At 40.4% G+C, this 20,174-nt stretch overlaps 1 protein-coding gene across 1 annotated transcript; it reads right to left on the minus strand.

Moving 5' to 3' along the window:
* Positions 1-3,689: 3,689 nt before the first annotated feature.
* Positions 3,690-16,328, minus strand: LOC117521901 (tctex1 domain-containing protein 1-A-like). Its single transcript, XM_034183260.1, has 4 exons — positions 16,205-16,328; positions 14,711-14,802; positions 7,311-7,441; positions 3,690-4,218 (listed from the first exon to the last, which is right to left on the minus strand). Exons 1-4 carry the CDS (start codon positions 16,306-16,308, stop codon positions 4,015-4,017), a joined length of 531 nt encoding a protein of 176 aa, XP_034039151.1. The 5' UTR covers positions 16,309-16,328; the 3' UTR covers positions 3,690-4,014.
* Between the last annotated feature and the right edge of the window lie 3,846 nt (positions 16,329-20,174).

Here is a 20,174-nt window from a genome sequence, read left to right on the forward strand (position 1 = left end):
TTTCTTAAAGCCAGAAAGTTGCCATTTGAAATGACTTTAGTTTTGTGTCATGTCTGTGATCTGCTTTTTTTCTACAAAATTAAACAACTGAATGAACATCCTCTGAGGCCGGTGATTCCCTAATTTTTGCCAGGGGTTGTATGTAAGGAAAGTATTAAACTTATCCTGACACCCACACATTCTGAAATGTTAAGTGTTGAAAATTTACACAGATCTGATATGTTCCAGCTGCAACCAGTTCCTTTGCGGATGATCATTCGGGAGTCACATTTTATTCCAGGCACTGCCAGGAAATATCAAGGAACAGAAGTTTAAGTTGATTGTGTCATAATCCAAAGCAGTTAAGCTACCTGGACACGTGCACAAATTTGATCCCTGCACTGCTGAGCAATTCGTCATGCCAATGCGATCTGCTTTTGTCCCACTTGATGCCACACTATGTAAACATAAAATAAAATAATAATTTCATAGCCAATGACTCATTTGCTGTCAGAACTTGGCTGATGAAACCATCTCTCATCGCTGCCAGAATCACAGAGAAATTATCTACAGCTGCAGGTTGTCTGGTGCACGTCGTGTGGTGGAAAACGCATTTGGACTAGTCTCAAAGGTAATTATTTATAATATATATTGTAATGAATTGGTTAAACAGTTACATTTTCATTCCTTCTTATGAGTTAAAGTATCTGTAAAATTATGTTTATTATAGATGTAACATCTCATCATAATTGTTCAGATGAGATGTGCTGCGAATATTATATATGTATATATATTATAAATAATTACCAGACAAGCTGCAGCTGTAGATAATTTGTGATTCTGGGAACAATGAGAGATGGTTTCATCAGCTAAGTTCTGAGAGCAAATGCGTCATCTGCTACGAAGTAATTATTTTATTTTAGTGTTGAAAGTTTACACAGATTCAATGTTTCAACTTCCATATTCTGCAGACATAAGGCACATTATCACACAATCTAGACTGGGCACACAGGCCGCATTAATTAATTCCATGTGGTAAATCCATTTTTGTATCGTACTGAATTAATTCAGCTTTGAGTAAAAGTCCATTCCAGGTGGTTTCTAAATCTTCAGATTGGGTACAGGCACTTCAAAAGCTACAGTAAAAATCCAATAATCAATTCTTTTGCGGATGATCTTTCATGAGTCACATTTTATTCAAGGCAATATCATATACATGGTATTCAACTTCATTAATTTTCATTGTACAGGCATGATGCTCTGCAAGATACACAAGTTTGTTGCCCAAAAGTCACGGAAAAAGTAACAAAAATAACCAAAACTACTTACTTATGGAAGGAAATGTTGTCTCCCTTCTTCCTCCGGTTGTGGCATTGCCAACATGCACAGCTTTCTGGTATTTTCCAGCTGTTTCTTGGCAGCAAGGTGCAGCAAGAATCTCCATGGCAACTGAGAAGACTACACCTCCTGAGTTGTCATGGAAGTGATGGTCTAGTGGTTAAGTGTTGGGCTTGAGACCAGAGGATCCTCAGTTCAAACCCCAGCCTAACTGGAAAATCACTAAGGGCCCTTGGGCAAGGTCCTTAATCCCCTAGTTGCTCCCGGTGTGTAGTGAGTACCTTGGATGGCAGCATCCTTATATTGGCGTGTGTGAGTGCGTTTGTGTGAATGGGTGAATGTGAGGCATCATTGTAAAGTGCTTTGAGCATCTGATGCAGATGGAAAAGTGCTATATAAGTCCATTTACCTTTTAGCCTTCACTGGCTGTGACTAAAGACACTGTACAACTGTTAAATGTTGCTTCACCAGGGAGAGTGGCACAGAGAAAACCATTATTTTAAAGAAAACATGAACTATAGGGTGGAATTTGCCAGAATGAACATGGAAAACTATGACATATGTAGATCCCTAGTTACCAACCTGTGCTTTGGAAAAAAAAAAAAAAAAGGTTTGTTGGATTTACATGATTCAAATATGTACATCTGTTGCCTGTGAGCAGAACGCGTCCAACACAATTTATAAGAAAATTTTGTTTTGTTTGTTTTGAAAATTCTGGGGGTCCGTCTTAGGCCCCCTGCTTTTCTCCTTTATATAGCACCCCTTGGGCACATATTGCGGTGTTTTGGGATTACCTTTCACTGCTGTGTTGATGATACTCAGCTATACATGCCAATAACTGCTGGTAATCTTGTTCATATAAAATCCTTAGAAGATTGCCTTGCATCAGTGAGAAGTTGGATGTCTAGAAACGTCCTACTTTTAAACTCTGATAAGACTGAAATGATGATTCTTGGTCGAGTGAGACATTAGCATCAATTTGACCAGTTAACGCTCAGGCTCGTGTGTCATACATCACACTGACAAAGTGAGGAACCTTGGGGTAATTTTTGATCCTACATTGTCCTTTGACCTCCACATTAGAAATATTACTAGGACTGCTTTCTTCCATCTGCAAAATATGTATAGCGAAGATTCGTCCCACCCTGTCTATGGCTGATGCTGAGACCTTGATCCATGAGTTTATCTCATCTAGATTGGACTACTGCAATGTTCTATTTTCTGGTTTACCGCAGTTCAGCATTAGGGCTCTCCAATTGGTTCAAAATGCTGCAGCAAGACTTTTGACACGAAGCAGAAAGTTTGAACGCATTACACCCATTTTGGCATCCCTTCACTGGCTTCCTGTCCCAGTGAGATCAGGATTTAAGGTTCTGCTACTAGTCTATAAAACTGTTCATGGACTGGCACCTCCCTACTTAGCTGACCTAATTAAACCCTACGTACCGGCCCAGGCTTTGCGTTCTCAGGGTGCAGGACTACTTTGTGTCCCTAGGATGAATAAGAAGTCTGTGGGTCACAGAGCTTTCTCTTATCATGCCCCTGTTCTGTGGAATGATCTCCCTGTGTCAATAAAACAGTCAGATTCTGTGGAGACTTTCAAGTCCAGACTTAAGACCCACTTATTTTCCCTTTCGTATGGCTAGCATACTGGCATAGTTTTGTTTCATTCTGTTCTATCAAACTGTACAACAGTATCCTTGCTTACTAGGACTTTATTGAACACGAGCATAACTGCATTCCACATACCATATCCTAGCCCTGCGCTCTGTGAGTGTCACATACAAAACACTCCCCCTGGGAACATAACATGTAACTAACTTGTTACAAGTTTTACACTTTTCACTCTTTTAATTCATTTAATTAAGAAACGGAGCATGCCGCGGCCTCAACTTTACCTAAATTCCGGGTCTTTTAGTGAAGTTTAGGGCTAGTGACCGGCGATCACCTTAGTATTTCCTGTTTTTCTTGTTGTTTAATGCTGACAAATTATACAGTATTTCTTGTCTTTCTGATGCCTGATTCTGTTTTTTTTTCTCTCTGTTTAAGATGCAGCTCCATCCAGAGATGGGTGTGGTTTTTGTACTGGAGACCCTCCTGTCCTGTGCACCAACTGCATTTCCTGTATATTCGTTTTGTGAATTGTTCTGTAATTTATGTTTTGTAGCATGGCCCAAGCAGAGGGTCACCCCTTTGAGTCTGATCTGCTTGAGGTTTCTTCCTCAGAGGGAGTTTTTCCTTACCACTGTTGCTCTGGGGGTTAGTAAGGTTAGTTGTTACTTGTGTGAAGCACCTTGAGGCAACTCTGTTGTGATTTGGCGCCATATAAATGAAAATAAATTGAAATTGAAAACATTTTTGGACACATTCTGCTCACAGGCAACAGATGTACATATTTGAATAATCTTTGACTCATCTTTTAGTTTGTGTGAGCATTTATGTGGATTGGGGGAGCTCACCTTTTCCTAGAAACAAATCGGGGAGCTCTAAGGAAAAAAGAAACCACTAAGATAGGTGATCATATGCTGTAATAGCTCCAAAAAAAACAAAAACAAAACACTACTGTTGATGATTATATACAGTGATCTTAAGGTATGACCTGTAAAATTTCCCTTTTGCATAATGCAGCTGAACTTGAGCAGCCACAGTCTGTTTAGTGCCAGTATGTGCTCCGAGGAATTCATGTGGTCATCAGATTCACTCGCAGTAAACACCATGTACAGTGGCCTGACCAAACAGAGACCCGTTCTTTAAAGACCACGAAGCAAAAGTGTCATTTGTTTCATCCCAAAGACTCCGGCTGCTGATCTGCATGCCCTGTCCACTGAGCTGACCGATGTGAACTTGGACAACAAGCTTATATCGAGGAATCATGAGTTCCTTCACATGGGCTTTTATCACCTGGGAGAGGACAAAAGACATAAATAAATACTAAATAAGTAAATTGGGGGGGGGGACCCCACACATGGCAAAACAGAGTTCTACGGTGCATCCAAAAAGTATTCACAGCGCTTCACTACTTCCACATTTGTTATGTTATAGCCTTATTCCAAAATTCAGTAAATTCATTTTTCCCCTCAAACTTCTACTCACAACACCTCAAAAAGACTGATTTTTTTTTTTTTTGCAAATTTATTAAAAATAAACGAAGAAATCACATGTACATAAGTACTGTTGCTCAGTACTTTGCTGATGCACTTTTAGTTGCAATTACAGTCTCAAGTCTTATTGAATTTGATGCCACAAGCTTGGTGCACCTATTTTTGGGCGGTTTTGCTTGTTCCTTTTTGCAGCACCTCTCAAGCTCCATCAGGTTGGATGGGGAGTGTTGGTGCACAGCCATTTTCAGATATGTACAGAGATGTTCAGATCAGATTCAGGTCTGGGTCACTCAAGGACATTCACAGAGTTGTCCTGAAGCCACTCCTTTGATATCTTGGGTGTGTGTTTAGGGTCATTGTCTTGCTGAAAGATGAACCGACACCCCAGTCTGAGGTCATGAGTGCACTAGAACAGCTTTTCATCCAGGATGTCTCTGTATATTGTTGCATTCATCTTTCCCTCAATCCTGACTAGTCTCCCAGTTCCTGCCACTGAAAACCATCCCCACAACATGATGCTGCCACCACCATGTTTCACTGTAGTGATGGTGCCTGGTTTCCTCTAAACATAATGCCTGGCATTCACACCAGAGTTCAATTTCTGTCTCATGAGACCAGAGAATTTTGTTTCTCATGGTCTGACAGTCCTTCAGGTGCCTTTTGGCAAACTCGGCCGGGCTGCCATGTGCCTTTTACTACGGAGTGGCTTCCGTCTGGCCACTCTACCATACAGGTCTGATTGGTGGATTGCTGCAGAGATGGTTCAATCAATCAATCAAATCCTTTATTTTACCAGATAGGCATTGTTGATATTAAAAATCTCTTTTCCAAGAGCGATCTGGCCAGGAAGGCAGCACAGTGTTACAATAAAACATTAAAAGAAACTAATACAAACACACTACAACTCTAAAACAACACAAAATACAATAAAAGACATAACATAAAAACAGAATGAGTACCAGGCATATGAACAAGCATTGATCAAACACAATTACACAGTCCAAGAGAATTCCTTTCCATGTTGGATATGATGTGTCTAAATTCTCCAAATGAAAGCCGTCCTGGTCATTTCTAATCTTTCTGAAGTTCATTAGGAAGAAGGTGCAGAGTACTGAAACGCCTTCTTACCAAGTTCCGTCCTCACTCTGGGAACCAACATCAGCAGCACATCTTGTGAGCGTAGGGAATGAGTATTTTGTTTCCTGGTCATAAAATTACACAAGAAAGCTGGAACCAGTCCAATCAGGGATTTATAAATAAAAGATAACCATTGAGAGAATCTGCAAGTATGTAGAGATGGTCAGTCTGCTACAGCATATAATGTACAGTGATGTACCCGTCTTCCACAACCAGTAACAAAGTGTAGAGCTGAGTGGTACACTCCAGTTCTTTCAAAAAAATTTCAGAAGCACTCATAAAAAGAAATCACTGTAGTCAAAAAGGCATAATACAATGCCAGAAATAAGCTGCTTCCTAACCTGAAGCGAAAAACATGATTTATTTCTGTAGAAAACCCCTAATTTCAATTTAATTTTTGCTGACTACCTTTTCACCTTTTCAATTGCCACCTTCGGTGCAGTGGAAAAAGTAGGAAGGTAGGCCGGAATACTTTTTCCATTTGTAAAAATCATGTATTTAGTTTTGTCTGCATTTATAACAAGCTTCAGCTGGGTAAGACCGGCTTGAACACTGTCAAAGGCTGACTGCAGAAACTCCAAAGTTTTAAAAGCACAAATGGAGGAAGAGTATAGAACTGTGTTATCGGCATAGAAATGATAAGCAACATTAGGTACATTATCACAAATATTATTGATATAAATTGAAAAGAGCAATGGCCCAAGAATGGAACCCTGGGGAACTCCCTTTAGAACAGGGAGAAGTGAAGAGGAATGCTGTGCAGACTGGACACACTGAGTTCTTCCTGTCAAGCTGACCTGACATGGAAACTCAGTCGTCCGACCTGGGTATGGGGGGGAAATTCTAATCCCAGCCCTTAGATGTTCTTCTAGAAGGTTCTCCTTTTTCCACAGAGGAATACTGGAGCTCTGCGCCCAGCTCTAGGAAGAGTCCTGGTAGATCCGAACCAGAGGTGTAAAACTCCAGCTTCAGAAAGTAAAAACCCTCCCATGTGTTGCTTCTACCTGTGCACCTAAAACAGGTGATCTCAATAATCAGCTCGTCCACCTGCCTGAAGAGCTGAACTAATTACAATCAGCTGGTTTATTAGGACGATGGAACAAATATGTGGCTGGACTTTTACTTTCTAAAGCTGGAGTTTTGACCTCTGATCCAAACTTCTTCCATTTACGGATGATGGAGTCCACTGTACTATTGGGCCTTTCAAAGCAGCATAAATGTTTCTGTACCCTTCCCCAGATCTGTGCCTCTCAGAGGTCTACAGACAATTCCTTTGACTTCATGCTTGGTTTCTGCTCTGACGTGCACTGTCAACTGTGGGACTTTATATTGTATGTAGACAGGTGTGTGCCTTTCCAAATCATGTTCAATCAACCGAATTTAGCCCAGGTAGACTCCAATTAAACTGTAAAAACATCTCAAGGATGATCAGTGGAAACAGGATGCACCTGAGCTCAATTTTGAGCAAAGGTTCTTAATACTTACGTATATGTTATTTCTTAGTTTTTGTTTTTTTAAAATTTTGTAATAAATTTGCAAAAATAAAAAAAACCCTTGTCATTATGGGGTACAATGTGTAGAATTTTGAGGAAAAAAAATGAATTTCATTAATTTTGGAAAAAGGCTGTGACATAAAAAAAAATGTGGAAAAAAGTGCAGTGCTGTGAATACTTTCTGGATGCAATGTAAAGACATACAAGTAATTTCATCTCATTGTGTTATCGTTGATGAATGGCTTTTGAGGCCACAGTTTACCTCACATAGTGTTTTTGTCATTTGCCGAGACCACTCCACCTCGTACGTCTCCTGTTCAAGGTAGCTTGTAAGCAAATCCTTCAGTATGTCTGCAACTGCAGAAACTGGGAAGCGTTTGTGACTGTGAGGTCCTGTTGTCCAAAACACAAGGAAAACAGATCTACAGCTGAGAAAAACAAATATCAACACACTGTGACACGTGAAGATTACAAAGTTCATGAGATGAATTTGAAAAGATGAAATAAAATTGTATTAATCGGGAGTTCATTTCTTTTTCCAACTCTGGTTCTATTCAAACATCATTACTGATGAAGTCTCTGAGTGTTGTTCATATTTGACCATTGCTTCATTTTCAAGAAATCCTGTGAAAAATGTTAGAAATTAAAGGGCATGTTGCACAGAATTCATAACAAAGCTATTAGAGGTCATGTGGTGATATACCTGTATTAATTTGTGCTCTTCTGTGAACAGGTCTTTAAGCATACACTAATCAAAACAAACAGCTACAGAGACTGCCGAAAACAAAGTACTTGTTAGTACTCCTTTTTCCAACAGTGTTTCAGTCACTCTGAGCAAACATCATGCTGTTGAATGGAACGTAGACAAACTGATGCTAATGTTAAGAACGGAGTCGCATATTAATTGCAAAGTTCACATAAGTGTGATATTGTGTCACAATGACTCATTTTTAAAGTGATAACTGTTAATTTTGATGCCGTCAAGGTAAAAAAAAAAAAAAAATAAGAGTTGGAGGTGATGTGTGTTGTCTACTCTCTGTACAAAGTACTGTACCATGTGGAGTGTGCAACACTCGTGCACATTTGTGAGCTGGTAGAAAGTCTATTAACTGTTGAAAATAACGTATTCCCGACTTTTTCCATTGTAAGATATACAGCTGCATTTTCAGGCAGTCTGTAAAAACAGCACTGTGGCAGAGTTTCAGATACACATACACACAGCTGGGTTAAAAGAGCATTGGAGAGCTTCACCTGCATCTTCACAGCGGCAGTTTTAATGGGAGCATAGTCAACTTGCCATTCTACTGACTCACCAACTCCCAAGTCTTTTTTTATCTTGTCCGATATACAGTGGTGGGTACAGTTCCGCTAATCCGCTAATTATCGAAGATAATGTTTTCATTATCGGATTAGCTTTTCAGATAACTTTGAAAACCATTATCGGATCAATTATCTTCCGATAAGTTTTGGTCTGATAATTTGTAGACGGCTAACATTTTTGCAGAAGTAGCTTTTTGTAGTAGATGTGCAGTTCTGTCCTCTACAAACAGAGAAGTACTGGTTCTAGAAGAAACGACTCTATCCTCTGCAGTCAAAGGAGAACTGTCATAGAAAAGAAAAAAGCAAATTTCTTTTGAACCCATACTAATACGCTGGCAATAGCACCCAAGTCATCCACACAGTTTTAACTTATGGTTAAAATTTTAACCAAACTAATTTTGGACAAGTTATTTAAATTAACGTCACGTCTGAGGTTTTATAAAGTGAAAATATCAGATATATGTTTTAGTTTTAAAGTATTGCACTAATTTTGAAGGTTTTTAGTGTGGACATGCTGTGCCCAGTGCATTATGGGTATTCATGACAGAAGAAATGCATTTGAGATGCTCTGATCAGGCTCCACAGTGACAACAGCATTAAACACTTTGTATATTGTCCCTAAAACTCTCGTGAATATATTCTCTGGGTTTATAGACGTTGTTATTGTATTTGTTTTATGTAAAAATGCCAGAAGAAGCCCAGGTTGCTTCTCCAAAAGCTGAAAAGTCTGTTAAATTGTGATTCATGCAGTGTGATATAACTGGCATCAAAATGCATAGAACACTGCCATCTACTGGCGACCGGTTATATCACAGTGTTGTTGACCACAGGATTTTAAAAATTTTTTATACAAATGAGAAAAATGGATGGATGGATAGATGACATTTATTGTCAATGTCATTACAACTGCAACAACGAGATTACGTCCACACTCAAACTGCCACTGACAAGATACAGCAATTAATCCACACTTATTACTTGTTTACCGTATTAATGGCACACATCAGAATTAAGACAACACATATAGTTTCTGTCCTTGTGTAATGGAGTTAGAGAGATAAGGAGGGAGCCAATGTTCCTCAAGACCGTAGAGATTCTTCTGGAGGAAAACAGGGCATTTTATCTTTAGAGGCTGATAAGCCTGTCGTGTTTGTGGTTGAGTAGTGAAAAACACTTTTACAGTCTCACATGAACAAACCAGATCCCAAATTATGAATATTCCCCAGTCTCTGAAATCTTCATCTCCATCTGCAAGGTGCGCATTTGCTCCAAGATGCCATCCAATTTGCGTCTGAGTTCAAGGGTTAACGCAGTCTGAGAAAGCATCACCTTGCCCAACTCATTAATCATGACGGACAAGTGAGGGGTCATGGTTTTGGCAGCAGCCGTCTTGCCAATTTTCCGGTAGGTCAGGGCAGCACATAAGCCAATAGGTACCAGCCTTCCTACTATGAAATTAAACATGAATAAATCCTCGACATCCTCCACAGAGAATGGCACAAAGCATGCGACTCGCCACGTCTCCCAGGCGTCGAGAACATAGCCCGCAGGGTAGGTTCCATCTGGGCACACAGGGTCCCCCGGCCCTGATCTTCTTGTAGAAAAAATGGTGTCAATAGCATTCAGAGACCAGCTGATCAATTCCATGGTTAATCCAATATATACTCAACAAAAATATAAACGCAACACTTTTGGTTTTGCTCCCATTTTGTATGAGACAAACTCAAAGATCTAAAACTTTTTCCACATACACAATATCACCATTTCCCTCAAATATTGTTCACAAACCAGTCGAAATCTGTGATAGTGAGCACTTCTCCTTCGCTGAGATAATCCATCCCACCTCACAGGTGTGCCATATCAAGATGCTGATTAGACACCATGATTAGTGCACAGGTGTGCCTTAGACTGCCCACAATAAAAGGCCACTCTGAAAGGTGCAGTTTTGTTTTATTGGGGGGGATACCAGTCAGTATCTGGTGTGACCACCATTTGCCTCATGCAGTGCAACACATCTCCTCCGCATCATCCGTGAAGAGAACACCTCTCCAACGTGCCAAACGCCAGCAAATGTGAGCATTTGCCCAGTCAAGTCGGTTACGACGACGAACTGGAGTCAGGTCGAGACCCCAATGAGGATGACGAGCATGCAGATGAGCTTCCCTGAGACGGTTTCTGACAGTTTGTGCAGACATTCTTTGGTTATGCAAACCGATTGTTTCAGCAGCTGTCCGAGTGGCTGGTCTCAGACGATCTTGGAGGTGAACATGCTGGATGTGGAGGTCCTGGGCTGGTGTGGTTACACGTGGTCTGCGGTTGTGAGGCTGGTTGGATGTACTGCCAAATTCTCTGAAACACCTTTGGAGACGGCTTATGGTAGAGAAATGAACATTCAATACACGAGCAACAGCTCTGGTTGACATTCCTGCTGTCAGCATGCCAACTGCACGCTCCCTCAAATCTTGCGGCATCTGTGGCATTGTGCTGTGTGATAAAACTGCACCTTTCAGAGTGGCCTTTTATTGTGGGCAGTCTAAGGCACACCTGTGCACTAATCATGGTGTCTAATCAGCATCTTGATATGGCACACCTGTGAGGTGGGATGGATTATCTCAGCAAAGGAGAAGTGCTCACTATCACAGATTTCGACTGGTTTGTGAACAATATTTGAGGGAAATGGTGATATTGTGTATGTGGAAAAAGTTTTAGATCTTTGAGTTCATCTCATACAAAATGGGAGCAAAACCAAAAGTGTTGCATTTATATTTTTGTTGAGTGTAGTTTGAAGAATTCACAGCCTGGTGAAGTAGGGACTTTGAAGGTTGGAGCAGAGATAGAGGAGAGAGGAGGAGATGCGACCGCCCTCACCGGAGTCTCAAGCAAGAATGACATATTTTACAAAAGCACATTTATCTGTAAACACCAACATGTTACATTGATTCACTTGTGTTGGTTTTTACATAGAATGAATGACTCAACCAATCAGTACGAGCGGAGGCTTAGTTTACCCATAATCCCTTTGGTGTGTTAATGTTCAAATCTTCAGAATTAGTGCATTATTTGAAAATTAACAGATATGTGTTAATATCACTTTGTACATTTTAAGAGTTTACATTAATGTAGTTATTCTATCTGGAATAATTTTATTTATAAAGCAAAACCATAATTCAAACCTGCTTTCCATTTCAAGACCTCTGCCTCATTGCTGGACCACTGTATCCTGTCAAGGTAAATGATTTTCTGCAGCAGGGGGCAGAGTGCACAAAGACAGAAGTGTTGGCTCATTGGCTGTTTGGGTTTGTGATTGCTGTTGGTTCTATTAGAAGCTATTAGAAGCTTTGGCAGTTTCTTAGTAGCTGAGAGCGTATGGGAGGCAAAATTGAAAGTTATCGGTTATCTGTAGCTTCCGATAAGTTTTTCGACAGTTTATTGGTTTAGCGTTAAAAAAGATAACTTTTCAGTTAGCTTATTACCAGTTATCAAAGCTAACCTTTTGGTTAGCTGTGCCCACCAATACCGATATATTTCTACGCTATATTTTTCCATGCAATCTGTGCACGATACTTAATGGTGAAAGAAATTCATGTGTGTAATCAAATGTATTGTATGAGCTAGGACTGGATGAGTTCGCTGGTTACTACAGCCGACCGCAAAGTCACACACTCGCTTCGATTACTCGCCAAAAATGACATATCATGAAATTATCATTGCACAAAGATAATTTTATTCATTCATTAGCTGTCCTGGGTTATGCATATCATGTTTGTGCTCGTTTTTTGAGCAGAAATCAGAAAAAAGTACGAGTGGGTATTGGATAAGATTAAAAAAAAAGACGACTTCAGACTGGGTGAGCTGTTCGAATAGTGAGTTGACCCAGAAAAGTTATAATGAGATTAAAACAGCATCCTGCTTCGGTACAGCGATCAGACTCCATACACATCTGGATCTGAAATCCGACAGACTCTCAAAAAATTAAAAGAGTTGGGGGTGAAGTGTGTCGTTTCTGTATGGAGCACACTGAATGAACTGAGCAGTGAGCATGACACGTGCACACCTGCGTGCTGGTACAAAGTCCTGAACCTCCTGAAAATAACGTATTCCTGACTTTTACCTAGCGTCCGCTCAAGGTCCACGGATCTGAATGAATGCTGAACCATTACTGTCATATCTGTGGTTAGTAGTCTCATGATCTGAAGTTGCAAAATTCATTTCACTCTTTCGGTTCACCATTGTGCTGTTTCTGCATTTGCTCGGACTGACGTCACCGGCAGAGAAATGGCGAGGAAAACGTTTTCCTGAAATGCACCTGCTGACTTACCGAGTGAGAGGTTTAATTCGCAATAAACTAAGTCAGCAACCACTAATTGTGACCGCATGTGCACATATAGACTTACAATCATGAATACTTTGATGCTGTGCTGATCAACGGCACATTAAATAACATGCGACGTGCTGTAATGAATAAGAGTGAACAGTGCAGCTGTTATAAAAAGCCACCATATGCTCAAGCTAGCTGATGGTCCAGTGTTTAAAGTGGTGGGCTTTGAGCCAATGTAATCCAATCCACTTTATGTATATAGCACATTTTACAACAAAGATTTTTTCCAAAGTGCTGCACATAGAATCAACATAGATACAACCCCAATAATTATGAAATAAATTAAAAATAAGTAAAATAACAATAAAAATAAATAAAACATGCAAAGATAAAAAAATAAAATAAAATCAACAGAAATAAATAAATACAGCATATAAAAGATAAAACCAATAAACTCAATCTGGATTAAAAAAAACAGTAAAAAAAAAAACAAACAAACAATAAGACAGAGGACCACACAACTTACGCGGTGTTAAAAAACAGAGGATAAAAGTGGGTCTTCAGACGAGGCTTAAAAAACACTCCACTGTGGGGGCTGTTTGGACGTGGAGGGGCAGAGCATTCCAGAGTCTGGGACCAGCCACAGAGAAAGCCCTGCCCCCCCCCGGTTTTAAGTCTCGTCGTAGGCACCACGAGCTGGAACTGGCCCTCAGACCTCAGAGCACGCGCCGGAGAGTAAGTTTGGAGGAGGTCAGTAATGTAATGAGGGGCCATTCAATTCGAAGCTTTAAAAACAAACAATAAAATCAATTGTAAAATTAACAGGGTGCCAGTGCAAAGATGCAAGAATTGGGGTTATGTGATCGTGTTTTCAGGCCCCTGTTAAAAGTTGCGCTGCAGCATTCTGGACTAACTGCAGATGGGAAAGAGCTTGTTGGCTGATGCCAAAGCAAAGTGTATTACAGTAGTCCAGACAACTTGAAATAAAAGAGTGCACAACTTGTTCAAAAAGGTTAAAAGATAAAAACAGTTTTACCTTTGATAAAAGACAGAGATGATAAAAGCACAATTTCAAAACACCATTAATTTGTCAAGTTTAAAATGTCTATGGTGACACCAAGGCTGGTGACTTCGGAACGTACAAAATCCTTGAGAGGTCCCAAGTCAACTAGGGCACTTCCAAACAACATAACCTCTGTCTTGCCCTCATTAAGTTTTAAAACATTCTGTGATAACCAAGCCTTGATGTCACACAGACAGTCGAGTAGGGGTGTCAGGGGGCAGAGGCTGCTTTTAGCGATGGGCATGTAGATTTGACAATCATCATCATAAAAATGTTAGGCCATGCCATGTTTTTTAAAAATCTCTCTGAGTGGGAGGAGATATAGAGCAAAGAGGAATGGGTCCCAGGATAGAACCCTGGGGGACTCCACAATGAAGAGGGGCTGAAGACGAGGTGGAATCCCCCAGCCTGATGGAGAAAGACCTCTCCAACAGGTAGGACCTAAACCACTCCAGAACAGTCCCCCTGACACCCACACAGTCTCTCAGGCGGTCTAAAAAAATTGCGTGGTCGACTGTCAAAATCTGCAGTGAGGTCTAAAAGCACTAAAATGACTGAACTGCCAGAATCAGTTGTTAAAAGGATCTCCACATCTCTGTGACAACCCCAAAGAGCCGGCAGTGAATACAACCTGCTTGAAGGCTATGCTGAGGCTGTCAATTGACAGACATCAGGGTGAACTCAAGCTAGCATTAGCCAGCTAATTTGTAACAGGCATTTTTCAAACCAGTATTGAACAATGAAAAATTAATGTGGACCTTGAATTTTCAGTATAAAGTTATAGTATAAGTACCACCAGTGAGCAAATAGTAATAATATAACATTATCAGCAGTAATACATTTGCCAAAGTAATCATAAAATTCAGTATAATTTGATAAAATAACATTTTAAAATGGATGGAACCTGTGTTGAAATGGTGATAAAGATGTTGTGTTGCAGCGTTTGTCACTGAAATCTCACCCAGTTGGTAAGTGTTCTCCAAAGTCACAACTGGATAGGCATTTTCACCACGTTGTCCAAATTCGTCTAAGGTGGACACCGTACTTATAGAGCTGAAACAGAAGATTATAATGGAGAAATTGGGAATGATACACCCATGTCTCTATGTTAGAACACAGAGTTATTCTCTTAATTGACATGACTTCAATCTTTTCACAAATCATAAATATGAAAATATTTCTGACAATATCTTAATTGTCCAATACAGCATGAGATGATAAAAACCAACAACACTAAATTGATAAAATAAACAGGCCTCTGATGTGCACATTGTGGAACGCCTGGCAGATACACAAACATCACGGTATCGTGACTTTATACCAGTATCGCAGACCGAACGGTCCCCCTAAAAATCGGTCCCCCCGATGACGCGTTTCACAGATTAACACCTCATTTCTGCTTCAAACTGCACTCCAGTCATCATCTATCTCAGCGACAGATATCTGAAGCTTTTGGACAACAATCATGTCCACATAAATTCAGCATTATTTAATCATAAAAGGCAGCAGAAGCGATCACAGCTAAATGGCTAAACAAGCTGCTAGCTGTTGCGTTCACCGCACGTCAGACATTTCAAGCATCACAGAATTTTGCCTCGTTTCTGCTTAAAACTGCCTTTAGAATGATTTAAGAGGTTTTACCTTCATCATCTGATGGTTAATAATCCCATTAATCCATTTGATTGCTTTGGGTGAAGAGAGTCCGTCTCAGACGTGCTGCTGTGGTCCGAAATGATGCATGCGCATTGTGCAGATGCAAAAGATGGACCAATTTTTAGGGGCAGACCGTTCAGTCTGTGACACCGGCTTCTACCGCCTGTATAGTATACTGTCTAATGGTGCTGGGACAATACTGACTTCATACGGGTTGATATGGAATACTGGAAACAATCCCAGGCCAATAAAAAACACGTTCAAAATGTACCGGGCCGGTATTGGTCCCTTAATAGGCCAATAATATCATGTTTACTGGGTAGGATCAAAGGAACAATCCTCTCAAAATGAAGAAGATAAACAGAAAATGTTGACAGAAACAAAAACAGTTCTCCAGGCAAGACTGATGCAATGGACAACATACACAATAATGGAGGAGCTGTGCACAAATGTTTTCCTGGGACAATGCAAACAGACAAGCAGAAGTTGAGGGTATAACTTCATTTATTTTTCAAATGACCAGTAGGGGGCAACAAACAGCTACCTCACAATTTACAGTGTTCCTTTTATGGCTGCCAATTGGCACAGTGTTTATTCTGAAAGTAGTTATGTGATGTACACGCTTGCAGGGATAGCAGCTTGTGGCATCATACCACCAAAACCACCAAATGGTTACTGTGATTTGACCTAAAGAATAAACTTACTGCATTTCATTTAGCGAATCAAAAATGTCTTGCTACATTGAGAGAAATGTCTGCTGTGACAAAGGCCTTTTGTCCATCTACTTAAAGTGTGTACTTACTCCTTTGTGCTGCTGAAAGTTTCTTTGGCTTTGTTGCCATGGTGCAATTCTCTTAGAATCCTCTTCTTTTTTTTATGTTGTTTCTCCTTCGACACGTCAGACATGATTGCTTAACCTCCTATTTTATATACAGGACAAAAACCTGGATGTTAGTGATACATGGTAAAGGCTGACACAAAACACATGAACACTTAACAAAAATACAATGATAGACCAGCAGTTATACTGTCACCAATAACAGGTGAAGTGAAGAGCATTTGATTACCTGTTCATGTTAGTGAGATATATTTGGCAGGAAGTTAACATTTTCTCCTAAAGCTGATGGGTTGGAAGGAAGAAAAATGGTGAAGCAAAAACATCTGAGTGACTCTGACAAGATCTAAACTGTGATGGCTAGTCACTGGGCCAGAGCATCTCCAAAACTGCAGCTCCTGTGAGATGTTCCCAGTGTGTAGTGTAGTGGTCAGTACCTACCAAAAGTGAACCAAGGAAGGAAAACTGGTGAAGAGGAGACAGGGTCATGAGTGGCCAAGGCTCACATGGTTCAATCCAATAGACGGATCTACTGCCACTGTCTTGGTCCCAGATACCACAGCATACTTTCAGAGGTCTAGTGGAGTCCATACCTTGAAGAGTAAACTATGTTTTGGTGGCAAAAGGGGACCTACATAATATCAGGCAGGCGGTCACAATGTTTTGGCTGACCAGTGTATATGTACAACACTTTAGTTTTCGCTCCCATGTTAAGTTTTTTATTATTTGTTTAGCTCCTTGGCCTGGATGGGGTGTCCATAACTGAAAAGGAGGGTTCAGCCAATAGTCAAACCTCAGATTGAAGAGGAACAATGCAGGTTCCGTCCTGGCCATGGAACAACTGACCAGCTCTTCACTCTTACAAGGATCCTGGTGGGGGCATCCTGGGTGCCTCCCTAGGGAGGTGTTCCAGGCACGTCCAGCTAGGAGGAGACCCCGGGGAAGACCCAGGACTAGGTGGAGAGATTATATCTCCACAATAGCCTGGGAATGCCTTGGGATCCCCCGGTCAGAGGTGGCAAATGTGGATCGGTAAAGGGAAGTTTGGGGTCCCCTACTGGAGCTGTTGCCCCCGCAATGCAAATCCAGGTTAGTGGTTGAAGATGAGTGAGAAAAAAAACAAAAACAAAAATAGAACAGCCAAGCGACCACCTCTGAATGTTGTACTTTTGTGGCATAAGCAATGCAAGTATGGAAAGGCATTTTCACTAAATGTTTCATACAGCATGGCCATTTTGACAATAGTCATAGAATGGAAGTACTTTGATGTTTAAAATAAAATGCAATCATAATTAAGTGTAGAATTTAGATAAACTGACTTTGCATAAGTAAGTCCCTTCGGCTGCTCCCTTGTTTGCACTCGGGGTCGCCACAGCAAATCCAAGGTGGATCTGCATGTTGATTTGGCACAGGTTTTACGCCGGATGCCCTTCCTGACGCAACTCCACATTACATGGAGAAATGTGGCAGGGGTGGGATTTGAACCCAGAACCTTCCGAACTGCATATGACCCCTTAAATTTCTGATAACAGTAGACACTGCAGTCTGACTTTTCTGACATACGTGCTTGGAAATACACAACTCCAGTTATTATGACCACATGGCACGCCGCCTGTCACTCTTCAAGTTCAAAAAATCTTTAACATCCTCCTGGAGAAATTTTTGTGCAGCCAGCAATGAGACAGTCACTGCCACAATCATACAGGCAAGAACAACAATTATTTCTATTATAACTACATTTTTTTAGTCTGAGGTCTTATTTCAGTATTTAAAGTGTAGGTGACACGATATGTAATATTATTTATTTTTTGAGTATTTAAGGCTAAAATTAAACAACAGTTTGAAATTCATCCTTTCCTGGTGTGCAGTTACTGAAGAGAGAAATATTCTTATTTTGAACTGCACGGCACTAAAAACCAGGAAACTTCCTAGCGAGTGCCGACATCAAAGAAGAAGGAAGTGATCACAGTGCTGGAACCATTATCTTAATAGCCCCATTAATTTATGGTTTATTTATGGATTTTTACAGACTACTGACAGCCCCGTTTCCACCGAGTGGTTCGGGTCTGAGCCGCACTGTGTTTTCGGTGTCAGAACGGTTATTCTCACTGGCAGAATCCTTTTGATTGGCAGGTGGAACATTTATATTGATGAGCTTGCACGCATGGTGTTGTGCGGATTCTCCACTTCACACGGAGGCAAAACTGACTCTTTTCACTTTATTTTATTGTTTTGTGAATCATGGAAATTTCATCGCATGCAGACTGAGATGTTATGAGGAGATGAGTGGCTGCGAGTCTTTTAACTTGCAGCGCAAAGCGGCTTGCGGTGGAACAAGAAGATCCATTCACAGCAGAGACTCGAACCATCAACTGTAGACGCAATGAACGGATTACACCTATAGCTGACCGTGCCGGTTGTGGATCAGTACAGCGGAGACTCAAACCATTGTGGACTTTTCTTGAGCCAGGACAACGAATTAAATTATTTTCAGATGTTTTCATCAAAATGAAGATGATCTCACAGAAACGGACAGGTAAGACTATATCATTTTCTCCTTGTGTGAATGATTTTAATATTTAATAATAACATGTTACACTACTAACGTACAGTGCACTAACTGTATTCAAGAAGGAAACAATATTTATTTCAAAAATAGCTGATCCTGTTTCTCAGAGAAAAAAAATCATAAATAAAAAAATCCACACTTCCTCATCACTTTTTTCTGATGTCACAGAGAGTAAAACTAATTTATTTTTTTATGCCAAAATCGCCTGCATTATTTATTTATTTTAAAATCACCATTCTGTGTTCTGAACTCTGCCAATATCATCACTGTTGTCAGACTGAAGGTTTTCCTCCAAGGTTTCTTCTCCCTCATTGTCATCTAAATAAGGCTCAAAACTATAAGGCTGTGTCCTCACAGCTTATCCAGACACACCTTCAAACTGGACTTAAAAAAAGCTCCACACTAGAAAAAAAAAATTGTCCGAAAACAGCTGAGGGCTGAAATCGAGCACAGGCTTCATACAGCTGTTGTTTATCCTTCACCTGCGCACTTATCATCGACTTTTATTGGTCAGGATTTTTTTAAATATCAACATTTCATCATTTTTAGCGATTATTTGTGCACATTTTTGGTGTCACCTACACTTTAACCCCTTTCACGCTTGTTTGATCAGTACTTGCTTTAACGAAGGTGTTGCTGACATAAACTCTTTAGCACAGAATGCTCTACTCAAAATGGCTCGAGTTTAAATACTGAAGAACAGTTCTTACCGATTTCACAAAATTGTCCACCTGTGAAGCTTTATGTTGTCATAGAAACCTTAATCCTTTTATGTCGGAGGAGCTTCCGGTTTGCGACTTGACGTAAACATGTCCCGGCCATAGAGTTAAATTAACTCTAGAGTTTTCATGAAGTTGTTTTATGCAATATTTTTGTCCGCCATCTTGGGATAGGTATTGCTACCAGTTTGTGACCCAAAGCAGTAATATTCTGTCGTGGACATAAATGGGCGAAGCTCGTCAGCATCTCACCATGTCATTAGGTCCTTCAGACTTTATTTTGAGTAAATGCTTCAGGGGAGTATTAGCATGGCAAAAACCCTTCAGCTTCTGGGGGAGCTCCGCCCCCCATACTCCCCGCCTTTTTATGCATTTTTCTTTATTTGCCTCTCACATGCCTGGAAAAGCTCCTCGCCATCTAACCATGTCCTTTAGGTCCTTCAGACCTTTTTCAGTAAAATGGTTCTTGGGAGCATGAAAACCTTTCAGCTTCTGGGGGGCTCTGCCCCCTATACTCCCCACCTTTTTAAGCATTTTGCTTTTTTTGCTTTTCAGCTGACCCCCCAATTACAGCCCTAACCCCCTGCCACTTTAAGCATTTTTATTAATGTAGATGTAAATTAATATTCAAAGTTTTCAGCTATGCAAT

This window comes from Thalassophryne amazonica, chromosome 12 (assembly GCF_902500255.1).
Source record: "Thalassophryne amazonica chromosome 12, fThaAma1.1, whole genome shotgun sequence".
Classification (NCBI taxonomy): domain Eukaryota; kingdom Metazoa; phylum Chordata; class Actinopteri; order Batrachoidiformes; family Batrachoididae; genus Thalassophryne; species Thalassophryne amazonica.